The sequence below is a fragment of the Mauremys reevesii genome, linkage group 2 (assembly GCF_016161935.1).
Source record: "Mauremys reevesii isolate NIE-2019 linkage group 2, ASM1616193v1, whole genome shotgun sequence".
Lineage (NCBI taxonomy): Eukaryota > Metazoa > Chordata > Testudines > Geoemydidae > Mauremys > Mauremys reevesii.
The window spans coordinates 4,013,696-4,038,005 of NC_052624.1; the positions used below are offsets into that span (position 1 = coordinate 4,013,696).

Here is a 24,310-nt window from a genome sequence, read left to right on the forward strand (position 1 = left end):
CATGGTATGCATACTTTTCTTTTTCTGTATGTATATATATCTCCTGTCTCTGTGTGTGTTGCATCCATCATCCGAGAAGACTTTAGCTAGCTACTCAGAAGCTACAATAAAAATAAATTTGTTAAGGTGCCACAAGCCACAAGTACTTTTTTTTTTTTTTTTTTTGCGGATACAGACTAACACGGCTGCTACTCTGAAGTCACAAAGAAATCCAGTTTTTTTCTTGAGATAATACATAATCATTAAACTAACAAACAAATGCAAATATTTCAAAATGGTCATTTTAATGTGTTGATGTGTCACTGTTTATCCCCATTTCCACCATAACAGCACCATATCATACCTCATCTTAAAGTAGAGATAGTAAATTTCCAATGGATGTATGATGTGCTTTTATGTAGTGAGGGTACATTAAGTTGATCAAATTGGTCGGGTCTGCCACTTGCCTGTTCTAGATCCAATTCTGTCACTGACTTGCTGACCTTGGGGAGGCACTTACCCCCTCCATGCCTCACTTTCCCCATCTATGCACTGAAAGACAATTCATTAATGCTTGCAAAGTGCTCGGAGAGCCAAAGATGGAAGGTCCTAGAGAAGTGCCATCTTACTGTATGTCACGGCTCCACGGGATCAGTGCTATGCCCCCAACTTTGGAACAATCTGTGACAGCTTCACTGCCTCCTTAGACTGGACCTCTGGGCCTTCAGCACCCCTTCTTCACCCTGTGAGCTCTGTTCAGCGAGTCCAACTGAGACAGACTCCTGAGGGAGACTTGTATACTCTGCAGGGATTAATGTAGGGATTTTAAAGAAGGTTTACATTAAACATGGTTTATATGAGAAATGATTTATTGTTAATTAATACTTTATAACTTAAGGTTTGTGTTAGAAGTACATTTGTGATGATTTATTGATAACTTAAGGTTTATGTTAGAAATAAGTTTGTAAGGATTTATTGTCAGAAATATCTGTGTAAGGTTTATGTTAGAAGTAAATTTGTGAGGATTTATTGTTAGAAATAGCTGTGTCTGTATGAAGCCTGCTCAAGGAGATACTTTGTACAAAACTTGTTAGACGTCAATTAACTCTAAGTGCCTGTTTTCTAAATGAAACTTTGAAGCCGCTACTTTGCTTTGTAAATGGCGGCTGTAAGCTGTTAACTGGTTAATTGACGTCAATTGACTCTAAGTGTCTGTTTTCTAAGTGAAACTTTGTAACCGCTACTTTATTTTGTAATGGCCGCTGTAAGCTGCTGATTGGTTAATTGACTCAGCACCTTGTTAACTCAGCCCAGCTGTCAATTGACTCTGTAAGCTGCTAATTGGCCAATTGACTTTGTTAACTCAGCGCGCAAGCCGTCAATTAACCCTATGCCTCAGGCAAAACTATGTAACTACATTGTAACCACCGTGGTAAGCCAAAACAGTGGCTATTATAGTATACAAATAGAGACCCCCACCTCTGTTAATTCTTTTTTTATCCCATTTTATGTTTCTTGATTGTTAAAAGACAAGGAGTCTCACACCCCCAAAAGATAAAGAAGACAGTAAAATAACTGTAGTTAAGATAAAAAGTATATGTGAATGAGTGTCTGGTTTAAATGCTGAATGAATAGTTAGGGAGTTACCAGCCTGAAAAATTCAGTGTAGGCCGAAGAAGGTGTCAAGTGGAATCAACCAGATGACCCCCGGAGGGCAACTGGAATCCACCCTGGCAGCTCAAAGGAAACAAAGGACAGAATGGAACCAGCTATCTGCTGATTGATCTAGCAACAGCAGAATGAAGAACTAACATAGGGAAAAATCCCTATAAAACTGGACTCTGGAGAATAAGGAATTTGAGTCAATGGTTCTGCTGCCAGCCTCCAGGAGCATCAGGTGCACCTGACCCGGACTCGGCTCCACTCTTGTGTTCAGGATACCTGGCCAGTATTCTGTCACAAGCAACTTTAGGCTGGTAACTATAATATCTACACAGAACTTGTATGAATGATTGTGTGAATGGATATACATATATATATAAGTAATCATAGGAATAAGTAGCCCAACAACGTTGTTTGCTGTTATCTTTTATTTTATTATGGTATTTACAATAAATGTGACAAATGTCTTTTCCCCTTTAATAAGATCCTGCTAGTTTTTATTGGTATAACATTAATGCACCTCGTCCAGCATTTGCAGTGACACTCATACAGCATTGTCAAAACAGGCGGGTTAATTCGTTAACTGGAACATGGCATAGGAAGTCCTGTGGGTAGTCTAGTGAACTGAAGGTTAAAGCACAGTCCATTCTGGTTAGCCCAGAGCCCAGCCAAGCTGTAGTGAACCCCTTTGTTCCAGCTCTGTCTCTCCCTCCGACCTCCTTGGTCATTCCCCAGGTGAAAGCCCTGGCTCCTGCTAGCAGCCAGCTCTTATTCCCCGCCTCCCAACATCACACCTTCCCAGTCCTTTGTTCTCCAGGTAGAAAATGTTGCTCAGCTTCCCTCCAGAGAGGTGGGGAAATCCAAATCCCTCTGGGTCCTTGGTTGGTTGATGTCAATGGCTGGGCAATTGGATTTGCCACTGTCTTTTCAAATGTTCCTCTGATATGGGGGCCAACGCCCAGACACCTAGGCAACAATCACACCTATCTCTCTTAGCCTGCCCTGAGAGCAAACAGACGGTTTCCACTCCCACTACATAATAATTCAGCATATAGGCAAAATGGAGGCACAACCTCATAAAAATATTACAAAATATTGCCACTTCATCCCATTATGTTATTCTGAAATTGTAAGGTGTTCTAACTCATTGTTAGAAACCAAGAATCACCTAGAACCAATGTGGTACATCACAACATAAGGTCTGTCTACACCGCAATCAGACTTGTGAGTGCAGCACATGTAGACATACCAGAGCTAGCTTTGAGCTAGCTAGCCAGCAGTGAAACCATGACAGCATGGGCTAGCCTCTCGAGTACATACCCAGGATTCTGGGCGGGCTTGTACATTCCCTGCTGCCGCAGCTTTCTTGCTGTTGCTATTCAAGCAGGCTGGCTGAAAGCTAGCTCGGGTATGTCTACACATGCTGCACTCATGCCGCTGACAGCAATGTAGACACAGATCCATAGTCTTGGGACAGCAGACAGAAAACTAAATATGGACTTTCAATGCAATCAAAGGGGGCATGAATCAGCGTTCATTTCGGACTCCCAGTCAGTACCTGGCCCAAGCCAGGGAAGCTAATGGTCCGGCCAGCGGACTAAATTCGGTGATGAATCCTGGTCACCTGGAGCATGTTGCGCATACGCTAAGAAGAATGCAATCAAATAAGCCCATGAAATCTTGAATTGCATCCAAAGGCATCATGTTACCCAGTGAGGCAGCAAGTGTTCCTCACTACAGCACTAATGAAACTGCACCTACCAGGCCAGATTTAGTTCAGTTTAATGCTGCCAGAGGCGAGGGAAGGAATTCAGAGAAGAGTAACAAAAACGATTAAGTTGATGGAGGGACTCAGATTTACGAAGGAAGACAGAGAGCTAAATATATGCAGTTTGGCTACGCATTGACTAAGGGGGAAACAGGGTGACTGCACACAAGTCTGGGCAGGGTGTAAACACCAGACAGGCAGAGGAATGTCTTTAGGTGGTACAAGGTTTACCTACAAGTAACTGAATAAAGTTCAGCAAGGGATGATGTTTAGAATGAATGTTAAGGACTTCTTAGTTGGAATCTCTCTGAGACTGTTCAGTGTCTCCAGATATTTCTAGGGCTCCTCCCCCACACTCCCAGTCACCTGTGTAACCAAGCTTCCCCAAGAAGAAACCCCATACTGGAGTTACCTAGGCCTGAAGCAGACACTGCAGAGAGTAACCCTGCACTGGCTGCTCAGGGCTGGCCATGGTGGTTGAACTGATCTTTTTCTACGATAACAATGGCTTTCCAGCCCATTCTGCAGGAGCATGTCAGTGACTTTGATTGCTCCATCTCAGGGATTCTGAACCTTTTTCATAGCACGGACTCTGCCTTAATAGAGATTGTTTCATGGTCCCATCTCCCCACCCATTTGCAATTGCATAACATCACTGCGGCAACTACACCCATTGCTTGACTAAACCACATTTAATGTATTTTTAGCTTCTTTTAATATTATGTAGCAGACAGAAACAAGGAGGAGAGTTAGCACCACGTAACCAGCCAGCTCTCCCAAGGCCACAAGTAGATGCTCCACAGATCTCATATACACAGCCACTGCTCTGCCTTATTTTGGGCCTAATGCACAAACCACTGAGTAGGTAAAATACTATGTTATCCATTCGGTTCCACTGCCATATTCACTCAGCACAGCCCTAAGCTTAGGTCTAACCCAGCTGCAGCACACTGCAGGGATAGACATAAGCGGAGACTGGCCACGTGGATTTGGTTACCTGTGCCTGTCTCCATATAACAAATATGGGGACCACTGAACCCAATATCAAAGTTCTCAAGGATTCCTAACCTTGGACAGCTGGTAACAATCTGCCAGACCTGAAAAATGCTTTAGATTCCAGTATTTTGGGCCAAAATGAACCTGGGAGTAAGTGTATTAAATGCCCATTGAGGTCAGTGGAGCTGCACCCACTTACACCTAAACTTACTTTAGTTCTTAGATACAGTCTCTTACTAAACTTTTAACAGAATTAATCAGTGTTTTAAATCTGCCCCAGTTGAATCAAAAGCTTTCCTCTGAGAAATGTCTGCTAGCTCCCTGCACATTTAAATCATCCTTCTCCCCAAAATGATGGTGCTTAGAAAAGATAACAATGTACATCAAAGAGTTAACTCTGTAACAAGAGCCGCATGCTAAAGATCTACTTTCAATGGAGGGAGAAGCAAGCCCTGAACTCAGGCTTAATCCTGAACATCCACAACTTCCACTGATTTCAAAATGAGTTGAGTATGCTGGGTGCTTCATGGGATCAGGCGCATGCATTGTAAAAGACTCGGATTTTGGGGGATGAACATGCAAGTTACGTATAGAAAATCCTGTGTGTGTCTACCACTGCTTTCTACTGGACACAAACTGAGTTACGTTACTGACCAGAATCAGACCTTCCTGGAACAGAAATGGCATTGCTCTCAGGTGGCAGTAGCTTCCAAAGGCTACAAGCCCTAACCCCACTACTCAAGCACAAATGATAGTTGCGATCATATTCCAAGAGACTTACCAGCTTCTGTGCTATGATGTTATAGTGACTGAAGGACTGGAGCAGGGCCACAAAACAGACTTTACAGCCAGCTGGGAAATAAGACGAGACACGTTATCCCTTCAATGTTGTAAGCTCCCACTATCAAGGCATTTGCAATGAAGAAGAGTCAGTCAACCAAAAGCCTATCAAAAAGAGCCCAAGGGGAGAAGACTCTCACCACATGACGGAGTCGCTGGCTCAGATTTAATGTAGGTTTATTTTAAACCTTTAAATAAATGGTCTCTCCCCCATTTAAAGAAAACTTTGTTCAGTTAAAAAAAATTAAAATATTGCTTAAAAAATAAGCCACGTATGTCTCCCCTCCCTGCTGCCATGGGAGCCCCAAGCATTCTCTACTGCTGGAGAGTCTTTAAAATAAGGACTATGGGCCACACCAAGGCATGGTCTAGTCTGATGAATTAACATCTCTTGGAGTATCAAAAGACCCTTTCATTTGGCTATCATGGGGCACGCACATGGTTTAGTCCTTGTCTTGACAGATCCACAAGCTTGGACATAATGATAAATGAGACGTTTCAACAAAGAAGTCTCTTTTAAGATACATACATACGGGTTTTGGAAAATAAAGGCCCTGGCTGTTTGAGGAACATAAAACACAGTATCCATCAGAAACACGGTCTTTGAGATTTGGGGCACATGGAATTAATTCAATGCAATTGCTTCTCCCCACTGCAGACTGTGGCTTAGTAAAATGAGTTCAGTTGGATCAGTTTAGCCTACAGTGAATGTTCACTGATGTCAGAAAGCCACCAACCAGTCTGGCAGTTTCTGCTAGCCAGTGACATTATACTCAAACAATACGGATGTGCTACCGATCAGGATTGAGGATCACTGGCAGAGTTGCGGAGGGACTCAGCACTGAAACAGGGGGTGTTACAAGGCTGGACTGAGGTTCACTGGCAGAGTTTCTCTATCTGGATATTCCGATAACACCCATTGCCAAAGGAGATGACCAAGCATAGGAGCTTTGGGGTGGGTCTCAGGACTAACAGGAGCACAGGATTGTGGCGCATGGATGGAGTACTGTGAGGGATTCCAGGACAGCAAAGGGTGTTTGCTGCTCAGGAATGCAATGCACTGGCAGAGCCGGGCTGGGGCACAGAACTACATTATAAGGGAGTGCTGAGGATCATAACTGAAGTCCATTAGAAACCCAGGATGGGAAGCCTGCACGGTGCATAGGTCAATATGCAGCTGTATACATCCTTCACTTTCAAAAGCACTCAATATTTTACATTCAGTTCAAACAAATGAAGGAAAAGTTTGGCAAAATTCTTTCCTCAGGGACACCCCTGCAACCCCTCTGAGTGCAACAGGGATACACAGGCATAACGGAGGACAGAATTTGATGCACCAGCACCTATGTGCTAAATATCAATGCAGGTTGGGAAGGCTGGTTCCTGAGAGCCACATTACATCACAATCCAAACCGATTTATCCAGGACTGCAGCTTTGCCATGAGAGGTTTGGAAAAGTCCAGGGCTCCTCACAATAGTATTTAAAACAATCCAACTAGACAGGCCTGCTCTGCTGTAGAAGATGAATCATTAGCAGGAGAGACACTATTACTCAACTTGCCATTTGGGCTGGGTTTTTGTTTGTTCTTTTTTAAACGCAGTCATGGGTACCAGAAAGGTTGCTGCTATTTGTAACATAATATTCCTTTTACATTTCAAAACGTGTGGGTCGTGATTGTGCTTATGTTATATAGCAACTTCCAGCCCTAACAAACCAGAGCGTTTGACAACATTCATTTAATTTCACAACATCCCGATGGCTAAGTATGCTTTGCATTTTGCAGATGGTGAAGCTGAGCCACAGAGAGATTAAGTGACTTGCCTAAGATCACAGAGAAAGCCCAAAGGCAAGTTAGGAATAGAGGTCTGACTCCCAGTATCCTGCTCAAATGATAAGAGGATACAGTCTCCCTAAAACCAAGCTTTATCCCATCAGATATAGTTCATGTGTCGGCTGGATGATTCTACCAGGGCGAAGCAAGTCACACCTTCTCTGCAGAGCTCCACGTTCTCACGTACCTTTGAGATAAAAGGAGAGGAAGTGGTGCACCAGGAAGCTGCCATCTGTCTTGGTGTCGCGCAGCGATGTGAGCTTCCCCTGGAAAACAATGAGCAGAGAACCTTAAAGAAAGGAGAGAGATGAGGGGGGATTTGAAAGCAGTCTTCAACTACCTGAAAGGGGGGTCCAGAGAGGATGGAGCTCGGCTGTTCTCAGTGGTGGCAGATGACAGAACAAGGAGTAAAGGTCTCAAGTTGCAGTGAGAGAGGTCTAGGTTGGATATTAGGAAACACTATTTCACTAGGAGGGTGGTGACACACTAGAGTGGTTTATCAAGCGAGGTGGTGGAATCTCCATCCTTAGAGGTTCTTAAGGCTTGGCTTGACAGAGCTCTGGCTGGGATGATTTAGTTGGGGTTGGTCCTGCTTTGAGCAGGGGGTTAAACTAGATGACCTCCTGAGGTCTCTTCCAACCCTAATCATCTATGTGTAACCCTTCTGCCAGGCCGAAACAATAGCAGCAAGGGCCGGGTTCAATACATATGGGTCCCTTCCCTACAATGTAATGCAAAACCAGCTCGAGCCCCCACCCAGTGACCTGGGAAAATCTTACACACACCCCTGGGTGCCTCAAGGTGGCAATACTTCCCCTCTCGCAAGCACAGAGTCTTGGTGTAGCAGAAAAGATTTAATTACATGAGGTAAACAACAAGCATTAAATTGGGGAAATACCTCAGCTAGAGTTCATAGATCAAACCGCGAGCAAAGACCCACCCAAGGAAATTGGGCCGTGTCCTTCTCTCTGGTCTCTTGAGTCCAGCAACCCCCCAAATCACCCACAGTCCCAAAAGTCCCACAATCCAAAAGTCTCTGTCCCGGGTCAGGCAGCCCCAGAGTTCGAGAGTCTCTCTGCAGAGGTCCCCCTCCCCAGCCTGGGTAGAAAGGGGCACCTTACGTGGTTTGGGGCCAACTGCCCTGCCTCTTCATGGGGTTCTGCTTCCACTAGTCGTCCCCGCAACTGCTCAGCTCCGCTCACTCCGTGGGCTGCTCCACCCGTCCCACAGCTGCTCCGCTCTACCAGCTGCTCTGGTCCACCAGCTGTCCTGTGAGCCGCTCCAGCCGTCCTCGGAAACTGCTCGCTCCACTCTGCCAGCTGCTCTGCTCCACAGTATAGCTTCAGGCTCCCCCACTGGTTAGCACAGTACTCAGTGCTCTTAGCTCAGCAATTCCAGTGATTTCAGCTCTTAGTGATTTCAGCTCACAGTAGGGGAGCCCAGTGCCAGTGCACTACTGGTCCAAAGTGAGTTCAGCTCAGTAATCTGTATCTAGATTCTTAAGGGAATCAAAAATTAACTCTGACATTCCACAGTGGAGAGAGGCATAGGCAAAACTGGGGCCTCTGGCTCACACAAGGAGCCTGCACCACCAAGTACAGATACCTGTCCCCAGCCTCTCTCAATTCACTGGGTTTTGGAACCCATGTCCCTTGTCTAGCAAGTACTATTTAATGTAGGTTGAGTCATTTCTGTCATAAAGCAGTCTCATAGTTCCTCATTCACATAATTAAGGTAACAGCACTTTTTTTTTTCTTCCTGCCCCAATAACAAAGAAATTGGGGATTCCACAGTGTGAAAATAACCATCCCATGCTGCCGTGTGTTATGCTAAGTGGAGTGGGTTTACCAATGCAAATGCACATTCCTAAAATTCCTTTGCCCACTCCTCATAATGTACCACCAGATGTCAGGGTAGATCTCATCCTGACTCTGCTTACATATGATTCTAGGTGGCAAAATTAAAATGCTGATCCCCCTCCCCGCATCACACCTACGAAGGTGGCAGAATCGATGTTGATTGAGGCACAGAGCTATGAGGGGGTCTCCACTGCTATTTGTGACTGGTTACAGGGACGAGTCCTACACAGTACAGACTGCTCCTCAAGCTGCCTCTGTAGATTCGTCCCTTACAACTAGCACCAAACCCTTAGATTCAGGGAAGAGACTCAGGTCCCAGCTACCTCTATAAATTCTACCACATTAGGAGAGCTATGATTGGCTCCCAGCATGGATTGGTCTTGAAATATGAACTTACCAAATGGTGGTAAGTGTTCCCAGATTGTGCTACAGCCCTGCCAAGTCCAAAGCTGTAGCAGGGTACAGAAATATGGTTCAAACACAGGGCAGCTCTGTCTGCAATTTATTTTAAGGTTTTCATCTGGCCCAGGACGGATGTAGCAGGCTGATTTCAGATGGAAAACTAACACCTTGTTCATGCTGTCATCAGGCCCAGCCAGGATAAACATGTTTGTCACTAGCAGAGTTCTAGTCAGTTACCCTCATCAGTGTAGGCCCAATCTACACTACAAAATATAGTGTCTGGATGCTGTGGCTAGGGCTACCCTAGCCTCCTGCCCTCCAGAATTTCCTACTGTTGTTACTGCTGGCGCAACTCCGTTAGTAGCAATAGCAGGAACACTAGTGTAGGCAAGATGCAGGGGGCTGCTGAAGTTTTGACCACTCTGTGTAGTCTGTCTATGCTCAGAGCAGGTCTGGACAACATGATGGTAAAACACAAGATACCAGTCTACCACTGCTGGTAGCAGTAGTGAGAAATTTGCAGACGGGGGGGGGGGGGGGGGAAAGAGGGGAACTGTAGCACAAATTGCCATTAAGGGGACAAGCGGATCTAGGCCCTCCCCCTCAACCAAGTGGGAGGAGCCATTGGACCCAGGTCACAACTCAATACAGGGGACAACAAATAAATACAGGAACAGGAATAAGGTCAAAGATTGAAAATTAGGGATCCAGAGGAGGACACCGAGCAGAGAACCCCAGATAGTGGACACTGCCCAGAGGCATTCTGCCTAGAGGCGTGATCAGATAAATAGGGCCCTTCCAATTTCATGGCATGAAAAATGTGTCAGGGACCATGAAATAAGCCCTTCCCAGTGAAACCCAATGTCCTCTTGTTCCTAGGAGCAGCCCAGCAAAGGGGGCTCCCAGCTCCAACTGGGTAGGGGAGGAACAGGACTTGTCCCTCCCCTGCACACTGCTCTGGGGGCAGGGGGGAAGACCAGACCCACCTCTGGGTGCCTCCCCCTGCTGGACACTCTCTCCGACTGGGCAGCAGCCTGAGGTTCCTGCAGCTGGAGGAGGCTTGTGGAGTTGTGTCCAATCTTCCCCGTGCTGCTGAGAGTGCCCCAGCAAGGGGCTCCTAGCTGCTACTCCGGGCAGGACTGGGGCATGACAGGACTTGCTTTTTCCCTGCAGGGCTGCTCTTGAATCTCTCTCCCAGCTGCAGTGAGGAAGCAAGTGGGGAGAAGGGGGTGCGGAGCTATTCCCCTCCCTTTGCAGCTGCCTGGGGAGGGGACATTGTCCATTTGCAAGTGCTAATATACCACTGGAAAAACTTGACCACCCAAAGCTGCATGAGTTCATTCAACGGAATGTACAAAATGCCGGTTGTTTACCAAGTGCGAATAAGCTATGACACAACTACCTCCCAAAGGCTTTTGCTACACATTTTGAGGAGATAAAGTCTCAAATTAACTCATGTGTCTTTTGCAATTATTTTGGATGAGTCCACAGATGAACACAACAACCATGTACTGCATGTTCTGTTTGATTTTATTTCTGGCAAGGCCGAAGATGTACAGACAGGAAAGCTAACAATAGCGCTCACCGACTGCTGTTAACTACACTACAAAAGCAACAAAGAATCCTGTGGCACCTTATAGACTAACAGACGTTCTGCAGCATGAGCTTTCGTGGGTGAATACCCACTTCTTCAGATGCAAGTGTGAAGAAGTGTGACTTGCATCTGAAGAAGTGGGTATTCACCCACGAAAGCTCATGCTGCAGAACGTCTGTTAGTCTATAAGGTGCCACAGGATTCTTTGTTGCTTTTACAGATCCAGACTAACACGGCTACCCCTCTGATATTTAACTACACTACAGTGTCTCAAGTGATAATTAAAACCATTTCAAAGTACCATGCAAACTTTGACAAAGTATCTGCTTTCATAAGTGACAATGCAACTTACATGACAAAATCTTTCAAATCGGTTCTCAAGGACTAAGGACAAATGCTGACCATATTACATGTAATGCTCATGTCATTTCTCTTGTCAGTGAGCTGTGGAGATGTGAGTTTGGTAAAGCTGATAAACTGGTCAGCTACATTAAAAAGATCTTTCAATACTGCCCTAGCTGCAAACTTCGATACAGACAGCACATTGCAAACACGACTGAAATGACTGAAATTGGGGAACAAAAAACTGCACTTCTCCCAGAGCCAGTAATGACTCGTTAGAATTCCTGGTTTTGGGCTGGACAATACCATGCAGCTCACCTGAAGTACTGCTCAGAGTTCATCTCGGAGTTCCCCTCACGAACCCCCCCACGACAGCCCCGCGTGGGGCGACGGTTCTCCTCACGAACCCCCCCACGACAGCCCCGCGTGGGGCGACGGTTCCCCCCACGACCCCCCCACGACAGCCCCGCGTGGGGCGACGGTTCCCCTCACGAACCCCTCACGACAGCCCCGCGTGGGCGGCGGTTCCCTCACGAACCCCACGACAGCCCGGCGTGGCGACGGTTCCCCTCACGAACCCCACGACAGCCCGCGTGGGCGACGGTTCTCACGAACCCCACGACAGCCCGGCGTGGGGCGGCGGTTCCTCACGACCCCACGACAGCCCGGCGTGGCGACGGTTCCTCACCGACAGCCCCGCGTGGGCCGACGGTTCCCCCCACGACCCCCTCACGACAGCCCCGCGTGGGGCGACGGTTCTCCTCACGAACCCCCACGACAGCCCCGCGTGGGGCGACAATTCCCCTCACGAACCCCCCCACGACGGCGGCGTGGCACGGTTCTCCTCACGAACCCCACGACAGCCCGCGTGGCGGTTCTCTCACGAACCCCGACGGCCCGCGTGGGCGACAATTCCCCTCACGAACCCCACGACGGCCCGGCGTGGCGACAATTCCCTCACAAACCCCACGACAGCCCCTCACGAACCCCCCCCCACGACAGCCCCACTTGGGGCGACGGTTGTCCTCACGACAGCCCCACGTGGGGCGACGGTTCTCCTCACGACAGCCCCACGTGGGGCGACGGTTCTCCTCACGAACCCCCACGACAGCCCCGCGTGGGGCGACGGTTCCCCCCACGACAGCCCCGCGTGGGGCGACAATTCCCCTCACGACAGCCCCGCGTGGGGCGACAATTCCCCTCACAAACCCCCCACGACAGCCCCGCGTGGGGCGACAATTCCCCTCACGACAGCCCCGCGTGGGGCGACAATTCCCCTCACGACAGCCCCGCGTGGGGCGACAATTCCCCCCACGACAGCCCCCCGACAGTCCCGCGTGGGGCGACGGTTCTCCTCACGACAGCCCCGCGTGGGGCGACGGTTCCCCTCACGACAGCCCCGCGTGGGGCGACGGTTCTCCTCACGAACCCCCCCACGACAGCCCCGCGTGGGGCGACGGTTCTCCTCACGAACCCCCACGACAGCCCCGCGTGGGGCGACGGTTCTCCTCACGACCCCCCCCCACGACAGCCCCGCGTGGGGCGACGGTTCTCCTCACGAACCCCCACGACAGCCCCGCGTGGGGCGACAATTCCCCTCACGAACCCCCCCCACGACAGCCCCGCGTGGGGCGACAATTCCCCTCACGAACCCCCCCCCACGACAGCCCCGCGTGGGGCGACAATTCCCCTCACGAACCCCCCCCCACGACAGCCCCGCGTGGGGCGATGGTTCTCCTCACGACAGCCCCGCGTGGGGCGACAATTCCCCTCACGAACCCCCCCCCACGACAGCCCCGCGTGGGGCGACAATTCCCCCCACGACAGCCCCGCGTGGGGCGACAATTCTCACGAACCCCACGACAGCCCGGCGTGGCGACAATTCCCTCACGAACCCCACGACAGGCCCGCGTGGCGATGGTTCTCTCACGACAGCCCGGCGTGGCGGCGGTTCTCCTCACGAACCCTCACGACAGCCCCGCGTGGGGCGACGGTTCTCCTCACGAACCCTCACGACAGCCCCGCGTGGGGCGACGGTTCCCCCCACGACAGCCCCGCGTGGGGCGACGGTTCCCCCCACGACAGCCCCGCGTGGGGCGACGGTTCCCCTCACGACAGCCCCGCGTGGGGCGACGGTTCCCCCCACGACAGCCCCGCGTGGGGCGACAATTCCCCTCACGACAGCCCCACGTGGGGCGACAATTCCCCCCATGACAGCCCCCCGACAGTCCCGCGTGGGGCGACGGTTCTCCTCACAACAGCCCCGCGTGGGGCGACGGTTCTCCTCACGACAGCCCCGCGTGGGGCGACGGTTCCCCTCCCGACAGCCCCGCGTGGGGCGACGGTTCTCCTCACGACAGCCCCGCGTGGGGCGACGGTTCTCCTCACGACAGCCCCGCGTGGGGCGACGGTTCTCCTCACGACAGCCCCGCGTGGGGCGACGGTTCTCCTCACGACAGCCCCACGACAGCCCCGCGTGGGGCGACGGTTCTCCTCACGACAGCCCCGCGTGGGGCGACGGTTCTCCTCACGACAGCCCCGCGGGGGGCGACGGTTCTCCGCACGACAGCCCCGCGTGGCGGCGGTTCTCTCACGACAGCCCCACGACAGCCCTGCGTGGCGGCGGTTCTCTCACGACAGCCCCGCGTGGCGGCGGTCCTCTCACGTCAGCCCCACGACAGCCCCGTGTGGGGCGACGGTTCTCCTCACGACAGCCCCGCGTGGGGCGACGGTTCTCCTCACAACAGCGCCCCGTGGGGCGACGGTTCTCCCCACGACAGCCCCGCATGGGGCGACGGTTCTCCCCACGACAGCCCCGCATGGGGCGACGGTTCCCCTCACGACAGCCCCGCATGGGGCAACCGTTCCCCTCACAACAGCCCCGCATGGGGCAACGGTTCCCCTCCCGGCCCCCAGGACAGCCCGGCGTGGCGACGGTTCCCCATGACCCCACGACAGCCCGCGTGGGCGACGGTTCCCCTCCACGACCCCCACGACAGCCCGCGTGGCGGCGGTTCCCCACGACAGCCCGCGTGCGGCGACGGTTCCCCCTCCACGGCCCCCACGACAGCCCCGCGTGGGGCGACGGTTCCCCCCCCCACGACAGCCCCGCGTGGGGCGACGGTTCCCCCCCCCACGACAGCCCCGCGTGGGGCGACAATTTCCCTTACGGTGTCCCACGACAGCCCCAGTCTCTATTACTCACACTGTTCTTTCCTCTGACCATGGCATAACCTCTGGCAATGTCCCTTTGGTGTCAACAGAGCCAGCTCTTTTCTATAGGCAAAGCAAACAATTTCCTAGGGAAGCAGAGCAGCTGGGTTCTGTTTGAGTGTCAGCTGGGTGGGGTGGACATTTGCCCTATTTGCTTCTAATTTGCCTGGGGCAAAAGTACCCGAGCTGGTTACAGATACCAATGGTGCCGCTATTGATAAGTGCCACTCTCACGGATATCACTTGGGCCCACGGCCAGTCCTTTTGATAGTTCCCACTGGGACCCTCACAGTCACTGTCACCACTCTTTCTTTCCACCCCCTGTGGTTAATGGCGCTCTCCTCTCCATCAGAGGTCTCAAGATCCATGCTCACCTAAACACAGACGCTCCTGGCCAGGTACATTTTTAAACATATTGGAGGCTCAGATTGTAACATGGCAAACAGCCACCCAGCAGGCTCAGGAAGGATTGGGAACATCCCTTACGATCCTGACTGCTCTTTCTTGGCAAGGGTTGGGAATACCATGGCTGATGAAACTGAGTTGCTCAAGCACCTGCAGACCCCCAGTTCTCTCCTCAATAGCTCACTGTGAGGCCACCTGTTTCGCGGCATCAGGGAACAGAAAAGGAAAGCCCCTGCTGAACTGGTTGGGAGAAACATGAAAATGCCTAGAACCCAGCAGGAGGCTGAATGGACTTCAGGACTCCTAGGCCAGGAGAGTCCTTTGTTGATGGAGCACTCTGTGTAATCTAACACCCTGCTAGTAATGGTAGCCTAAGAGTTGTCCTTGAAAAGTGACATGCAAAGGGGAAAAAATAGAGTGGGCTGCCTCTTCCCTTTCTTTATGATGGCTAAAGAAGGCCTGAAGCTATTTTTAAAGTGCTTTTCCTTCCTGTTTTTTTACACTCGAAATTTTGGTCCTGTCTACCCTGTTTTTCCTGGAAGATTCTATGAAGAACTAGTAGGATTGTGACATCAGAGATACAACATAAATAAAGCTGATTAACTGAGAAGAACATTGATTTGTATTGTCATTTTCAAATTCTTTGCTTTTTGTTTGTATAACTCCTATTTAACTCAATTATGAGATTAACAAAGATATATATTTACCTATGTGTTTATGATTCAGCATCCCATCTACCTCCAATGAAGGGCTGAGAAAGCTCATAAACTTCATTTCTGAGACTTCCAGTAAATCCTCCAGCAAAATCAGGAAAGGCAAAAACTTGACACTTCTGATAAACAAGCAGAAAACCCTTTGGACTTTCATCATAAAGCAGAAAAAAATACCACAAAACCAATGTTTCTGCCTCCTTCTTCAGATCACCTTTAAAATTAGCTTTCGAGCTTGGAAGCTGAGACACCTGCCAATGTTCCATCAGGAGGCACCATGCTATTTTCCAGGGTAGACTGAAAAATTCCTCTGGAAGTGAGGAAGTGTGCTGAAAAGAGCAGGAGTCAGAGAGGAAGAGTCATCAGAGTGGGGGTTTCTGAAGATGGGAGAGACACAGATGACCATTCTAGATAAAAGGGGCTCAACATACACAGAAAGAAACGCTCTCTTGCTTGTTCCCTGTCACAGAAGTTTCTCATCTGCTCTCCTCCTCTAACACGTCCACTTCCCCCAGTGAATGACCCCATCATCATATATCCTGGTCTCCCTTGTGCCCACTCTCATCCCCTCCCTTTTTCTCCCCTTAATCTCTCACTCGTGGAGCTTTCTGCTCATAAGACAAACACCACTTTAGTTGCTCCCATATTAAACCGGCCTTTGACTCCACTTGTCTCTCAAACTACCACCCCATCTCCCTTCTGCCTTTCAGCTCTAAGCTCCTTGAACGTGCTGTGTACAATGACTGTTTGGAGTTCCTCTCCTGCAATTCAATCCTAGGCCCTCTCCAATCCAGCTTCTGCCCCTTGCACTCCACCAAAAGTGCTTTTGCCAAAGTCTCTAACGACCTCTTCTTAGCCAAAATCATCTTTAATGATCTCAACACCTCCATGCAGGGAAGGATGGTTTTGTGACTTACAATGGCAAATAAGATCGACGGACAGAAACGAAAGCTAGAAGCATGGAAGAGTCAAGTGTCAAGAGATTGTTATGACATGTTTCACAAATTAGCAACAATCATCGCTGATGCAGGCAAAGACCTTAACGTTACATCTCTAAGGCCTGGTCTACACTAGGCGTTTAAATCGGTTTTAGGAGTGTAAAACCGATTTAATGCCAAAACCGTCCACACTAGGAGGCACCTTATATCGATTTTAATGGCTCTTTAAACCGGTTTCTGTACTCCTCCCTAACGAGAGGAGTAACGCTAGTATCGGTATTAACATATCGGATTAGGGTTAGTGTGGACGCTGATCGACGGTATTGGCCTCCTGGAGCTATCCCACAGTGCACCAGTGACCGCTCTGGACGCAATCTGAACTCGGATGCAGTGGTCAGGTAAACAGGAAAAGCCCCGCAAACTTTTGAATATTTCCTGTTTGCCCAGCGTGGAGCTCCGATCAGCACGGGTGGTGATGCAGTCCGAAATCAAAATAAAAAGAGCTCCGCATGGACCATGCGGATGTGATCGCTGTAAGGGCAGGCAAATCCGTTCTATCAGCGCTCCGTTACAGAAGATGAAATTCAGAATCCTTTTTTAAAAATCTCCAGACAGACGCCATAGCAGGGACTCAGCGCACTGCAGCGTGACAAGCGTAACGGAAAGCCAAAGAATCAAATGGATGCTCATGGACTGGAGGACTGAAGCTATCCCACAGTTCCTGCAGCCTCCGAAAAGTATTTGCATTCTTGGCTGAGCTCCAAATGCTTCTAGGGTCAAACACAGTGTCCGCGGGTCAGGGCATAGCTTGGCAATCTACTCACCCACCCCCAGAAGCGAAAGGTAAAACAATCCTCTGACTCTTTTACATGTCACCCTATCTTTACTGAATGCTGCAGATAGACGCGATAGTGCAGCACTCAACACCAACATCCTTGCTCCCCCCCCCCGCCATGGGCGGCTGATGGTACAATATGATGGAAATCCATCCTCATCATCAGCCTCAGCTGATGGTACAATAAGCTGGAAATCCATCCTCATCATCAGCCTATTGGCCCTAATTTTTTCTGGTGGATGGATGGTGCAATATGGCTGGTAACCATCCTCATCATAGCAACAGGGGGCTGAGCTCCATCAGCCCCCACCCTTCATGTGTAAAGAAAAGATTCAGTTGCCCCTGGACTAGCAGTGGGATGCTGGGCTTCTCTCCTACACACTGCTTAATGTCCTGTCTGGACTATCATAGCAGCTGGAGGCTGCCTTCCACTCATTTCTCACTAACAAGTCAGTGTGTCTTATTCCTGCATTCTTTATTAATTCATCACACAAGTGGGGGGACAATGCTACGGTAGCCAAGAAAGGCTGGGGGAAGAACGGAATCAACAGGTGGGGTTGTTACAGGAGCACCCCCTGGGAATAGCATACAGATCATAATTTCTGCAGGCTCTGACACAGAGCAGCTGTGCTCTCTGGTTCTATGATACGGTGGTTCTCTAGTACACTTGCCTATATTAGGCAGCACTGATTCTATTTTTAGATACCAAAAAGGAGGGATTGACTCAGGAGTCATTCCCAATTTGCTTTTGCGCCCTGGCTGATCGGCCAGGGCACTTATGACAGCAGCTAATGGTACAAAACGATGGAAGGTGCAATATGGCTAGTAACCAATCTTGGCTTTGCGCCCTGGCTGATCGGCCAGGGCACTAGCAGCAAATGGTACAAAGGACTGGTAGCCATGATCATCCTCAGTTCCAATTTATGGAAGGGTTTGGATGGTGCAATATGGCTAGTAACCATCTCTGCTGTCATGCAAAAGCAAAAGCATGCTTCTGTGTAGCGCTGCTGAATCGCCTCTGTGAGCGGCATCTAGTACACATACGGTGAGAGTCACAAAACAAGCTCCATGATTGCCATGCTATGGCATCTGCCAGGGCAATCCAGGGGAAAAAGGCACAAAATGCTTGTCTGCCGTTGCTTTCCCAGACGAAGGAGTGACTGACGACATTTACCCAGAACCACCCGCGACAATGATTTTTGCCCCATCAGGCACTGGGATCTCAACCCGGAAGTTCCAAGGGGCGGGGGAGGCTGCGGGAACTATGGGATAGCTAGGGAATAGCTACCCACAGTGCAACGCTCCAGAAATCGACGCTAGCCACGGACCATGGACGCACACCACCGATTTAATGTGCTTAGTATGGCCGCGCTCCACCCGATTTTATAAATTCTGTTTTACAAAACCGGTTTATGCAAATTCGGAATAATCCCGTAGTGTAGACGTACCCTTAAGGTTAAAGGTTTTAACATGCCTATCATTGTGTTAATAAAATAGCTTATCAATTAGATATTTTAGTATTACAACATTTTCAAAATTACTCTGATTTCAATTTAATGTTACCTATTCTTTTCAATTTTTTTTAACCTTTACTTTATTCATTATAATTTTGGCTATTACTTATATATAATTTTTTAAATAATATCTTTGTTAGGAGACTGCTTGTTTGATTTTTTTCATATTTTATTTGTAATATTGTATTATTTGTTTACAAAATAAAAAATGTCTGCCAACTTTTATCATATTCATTATATTGTTTCCAATATAAATTAATATTACTACAAATGTTCAAATATTTTCTTGGATCGTAAATGAATAATAGTCATTTTATACTATCCACACAGATGCACAGCCTTTCAGTCAGTCTCCAATGTATTTAAATGGGAACATCTCCAGGAGTATGCTACACTTGGTATGCACATTCCCAATTCCAATTAATACAGTGAAGAATGTTAGTTTTTCTGATCTGATGTGCCACGTGCCTATGCGAATATGATAATAATACGGCACAAATATGGTACCAGTCCCTGGCACATTGCAAAAAAAATTGCTGGTCCACCACATCGGATAGTTTGAGAAGCACTGTCCTAATACATTCTCTCTCAATTATTAAATATATGGTAGCTTATTTTCTTTAAATAAATGTTACTTTGTTTTCGAAAAATTACTGCTTGAGCATCAATCTTTTGAGCGGAAGGCTGTATTCATGCCCTCTCATGGGTTAACAGAACTAGTCTGTTTCGGGGAGTCCTCTGAGGGTCAGAGACAAACTCCCTGGTAAAACCCGAGCAATTCCTCCAAGGTGGTCCACCTCTTGTGACATTGAAGCGGGACAAATTGTTAATTGGTTTACAGTTATAGGCAGGCCGCTGTTGGGGTGTCTTGGGTCCAAATTTAGGGGTAACTGTCCACTGATGGTATTATACATAAACATTCACATATATTTTATTTTAAATTTGTATTGCCATATAAAATTAAAACTGTAGTATCATTACTGAAAATGTAACAGATATGTCATGGTAATTATTCATGATTCTTTTGCTTAATACACACACGTAGGTGTGTATTTGTTATTGGAAAGGCTTGAATCCTAAATCCTTTAAGTATTATTTTCTTTCAAACTCTGATACCAATATTAAATAAGCCACACAAGGCTTGAAAGTTTTGAATATGCTCATCTATATACATATATGCTTACAATAATTTTATTTGACAAAATCAGAATTCCTTGTTGTAAACTTAAAACTGTTGTCTGAAAGTGTTTTAATGCTAATTTTTGCATCTGACATTTTATTTATGCACTTTCTCAAAGTCTCAAATGTAATTTTTTACATCTTTCTGGGAGGTTATTTTTAGGTTATATAATGGTTTGAGTTTTCATTTAATGCACTACAAATATGAACAATGGGATATATTACTAATGCACAGCATTTTGTTTTTTTAATAGGAGGTACTTGTGATATAAGTGTTTCTCTGGAGTCTGGACCTTGACAAAAAATAGACTATACCTGATATAAGGTATACAAAAAGAGGCTAGTTCTTGTTATTTATCTTATGAAACTCTCTCAGGATTTTACATCAACTCTTTGTCAGGTACCTTCTAGAACTTTTTGTACTATTGATTTGACCTTCCAGTCTCTTCTTCTAGGCCCACCAGATTTACCATTCCCCCTCCCAAAAATGGTGCTATCTTTTTATGGGAGTTTTGCGATACGATTCCTCCTCTAGTGTTCACAGTCTCCAACACAGATTACTCTTCAGAAGTATGTGGTATTTGGAGATTAATCAAATTCTTATAATCAAGCCATTGTGTCCATTTCTTATATATGACTAAATTGTCTGATTTCTTTCCCTCCACCCAGGGAGAACTTTTGCCAGAACAATTTACGTACTTTATCCTGGTATAAAATAAGATGAATGATATGGAATTCTTTACATTTTCAAAACGTTTATTGATTTTACAAGAAACATGGTTAGTTGAGTCTGAAATCATAGTCTTTCTTGGTTTTGAATCCTTTCTCCAAGAAGGAAGCCAATCATCAAAAAGGAGTTGTGTATCAGGAGAACTTGTCACATGTGTAAGAAAACCAAAAAGAGAGCCCAGATTTTGCCTTGGGAATCAAAGGACATTCAGACTATATTTTAAAACAAATTCCTGATCTGTAAATGTTATTAAATACATACTTTGCCCCCATAGCCTCCCTGTTTTATTGTGGGAGTGCCTGGACAAGCAAACTCATATAGTAGGTCTTTAGTTCCCAATTGCTTGCTCTAATTATTTTGGGAGGTTAATACTTAGATAGGTTCTCCAATGAACTCAATATAAGGGGAAGAAAACATTAAGGAGATTTTTGAACTTCCCCCTTGAAACGCTAGAGATCCAGTGTTTAACATCTCTGGACAAAAACTAAATTTAATCTATTAAAGCATTTGATCTGATACCTGTAAATGGAATGAGTGCAGGGGATAGAGAAAGCCATTTTACCTATATTTTATAAACTGGGGGTATTATTTATATTATCCCCATAATTAATTGGCCTTTCTAAAGAGATTTCGCTATACTTTCTCATAAATAGTGACCACCAATTTCTCTCTATAAATGAATGATAAAATTCTCTCTAAAAAAGGGAGATTATTTCTGATGGGTGAGGATGCCTTGATTACCTGTTTGGAACAACATGGTTGTAAGACTAAAATGGAACCCAGACATTTGTGTCATGTTATCTAGGAGATTGGAAGACTTAAGGTTTTTCAGATGTAATATTTACATCTGAGAACTCTTCTCAAAATTTGTGAATATGAGTTGCTGGTAAAGTCCTTACAATCTCTTTTCTAAAGTTTTTTGGAAGACTCTTGAGGGGGACAAAGATCCTGCTTTATAGAGACCCACAAGTCTGGTAGATGTGGCACAGAAAATTTATTACAGATTTTTACCATCTAAACTTGAAATATGGATTTTAGACACTAATTTACTACATATAGAGCAGTCTGGCTTTAGGGCTGGTAGAGCCAGACTTGACAAGGGATTTATCTTATGTGATGTATAAATATAATCTAGTGCTCTTAACCACAGTATATGCTGCTTTCATAGATCTAAAGATGGCATTTGATGCTATTAACTGAGAAACTTTGCTCAGAACTACAAAGGATGTGTATTGATTTAAGACTTTTGTATATTCTAGGGGCTCTACATCAGGGCAATATGACAAATATAAGAACTAAAGTCAATGGAGACTGTAGTAACATTTTCCCTACTTTTCTAGCATGTCTTTTTAATGTATGTATTAATGATGTGGTGGATGTTTTAAAGATAGATTATTTCCTGACGGCCTGACATAAAAGTCTTTTATCACTGCATAGGTTGGCTCTGCACTGATCTGATCCAGACTTATCAAACTAAAACTAGTGAGGGAGATTTCAGTGAAAGATGAGATTAAGTTTCCCACAGAATCAATACCAAAAGAATCTTTTATAAGAGAATTTCTTTAAAAGTCACATTTTAAGTAATATCAAGTGAGGAAATTGGCCTCCCACTAAGAATTTGCAGATCTAAGGATCATCAGGCCAACTACAAAAGAGGGGTGGGGGCACATGAGAAACTGCTTTACTTTTAAGTGCAACTACAAATTATATAAGTATCAATAAAAACAAGTGTTACGTGCTTCCCTAGAGGAAAGAATAGTCAGACAGTTCTAGAATGAGAGAACACTGACTAATTGATATCACAGACATTGAATGAGGTGTATAGTGGGTAGTCCAGGGGTCGGCAATCTTTCAGAAGTGGAGTGTTGAGTCTTCATTTATTCACTCTAATTGAAGGTTTCGCGTGCCAGTAATAAATTAGTGTTTTTAGAAGGTCTCTTTTTAGAAGTCTATAATATATAACTAAACTATTGTTGTATGTAAAGTAAATAAGATTTTTAAAATGTTTAAGAAGCTTCAATTAAATTAAAATGCAAAGCCCCCCGGACCGGTGTCAGGACCTGGGCAGTGTGAATGCCACTGAAAATCAGCTTGCGTGCCAGCTTTGTTACACATGCCAGAGGTTGCCTATCCCCGGGGTAGTCAATGGAATTTGCTTAAAGGGCAAATTCTCTAGTTGGTAGATTAAAAGGGAGGTGTTTGTGTAGAACAGGAGTTATTCTGCTTATTAAGCCCAGTTGGCAGGATTTTCTAGCACCAGGAAAAAGTATAAAATTAACACCCCTAAATGTAAAACAAACAAGAACTTTAAAAACAAAATGGAAATAGCAAGTGGTACCTATTGGTTTGCTTAAATGTTGTACCCTCTGACCACCATTGATCTATTTTATCTTTTTAGATTGTAAACTCTGAGTAGGGAATGTTAGCCAAATTCTTTGTCAGCACAAAGGGGCCCCAGTGCAGACTTGCACCATTGGTTGCTACTGCTACATAAATAATCAAATGTGCAAAGGATAGACCAGCAGCACGCAGTGTGTAAAATACTCGTAACAGGGCAGCTAGTACTTTTATGTACTACTGCTGTCTATGGGTTGGAATCAGCCTAACTTAGCATTTGTCAGACATGTTCCTTGATGGAAGCCTGAAAACAGGACATGAAGTGCTACCGCTGGTAACAACTAGTAATGAACACGGGATAATAGAAGTTACAGCTGAAAGGCTTACAGTTGCCAACTCATGATTTTGTCATGAGTCAATAATTGTATTCCTTAAAGCACCAGTTTCTAGAGTCAAGTAGGGTATGTGATGATTTCAACCTCCCTTCTTAAATAAAAAGATAGATATCTAACCCTCATGACTGTGGAGAAAACCTCAAAATGTGATCCCAATATATCCTAGTAGCTCAAAAGGCAGAAGGCAAATTAAAAGACAATCAAATCTTTTTTTTAAATATACCCTCATGCCTTAAAAGCTAATCTTATGATTTTTTGTGAGCCTGACATGATTGTTGAACATTTGGAGTTGGCAATACTTGAAATTGTTCCTTTCTGCACATTAGATCATGTCCATTTAGGAAAAATGGAACTCCACCTCGTTAGCAAAATCACTAGCTTCCCATAGATGGATTTTGGGGTGGGACACTATTTCAGCTGAAGGTGGAGGGACGTCGCCCTAGCCTTTGAACGTGAGCATCTATAACCTGAGTGGCTGTGCAGATACTACACGGCAAGGAGTGGCATAGGCGGCCAGACATAACACAGAGTTAATTTGGGGGGCAGCCCAAGCTCTCCCCCCCCAATGCCGCGCAGAGGTGGCCTGCAGGGCCCTGCACCTGCCCTACAACATCCCAGGGATTGCTGCAGCCAAAATTGGACACTAGCCCCTCTCCTTCCCCAACAGGAGAGACTGGAGAGACACCCCCGCTTGGGGCCATCTAGGCCTCCCGCAGCCCGGCCACGCCCCTGCACCCCAGACACCAGAAGCTGGCGGGCGCAACCCCCCGCGCCTGGGAG

At 46.9% G+C, this 24,310-nt stretch overlaps 1 protein-coding gene across 1 annotated transcript in view; it reads right to left on the minus strand.

Moving 5' to 3' along the window:
- Window positions 1-11,615, minus strand: part of LOC120399437 (elongator complex protein 6-like) — a 31,219-nt gene extending 19,604 nt beyond the window's left edge. The window contains exons 1-4 of the mRNA XM_039527675.1: window positions 11,593-11,615; window positions 9,334-9,385; window positions 7,265-7,343; window positions 5,187-5,257 (exon numbers count right to left, since the gene is read on the minus strand). Coding sequence (XP_039383609.1) covers window positions 5,187-5,257; window positions 7,265-7,343; window positions 9,334-9,385; window positions 11,593-11,615 — 225 coding nt within the window. The remainder of the gene's footprint in view (window positions 1-5,186; window positions 5,258-7,264; window positions 7,344-9,333; window positions 9,386-11,592) is intronic.
- Window positions 11,616-24,310: the final 12,695 nt, after the last annotated feature.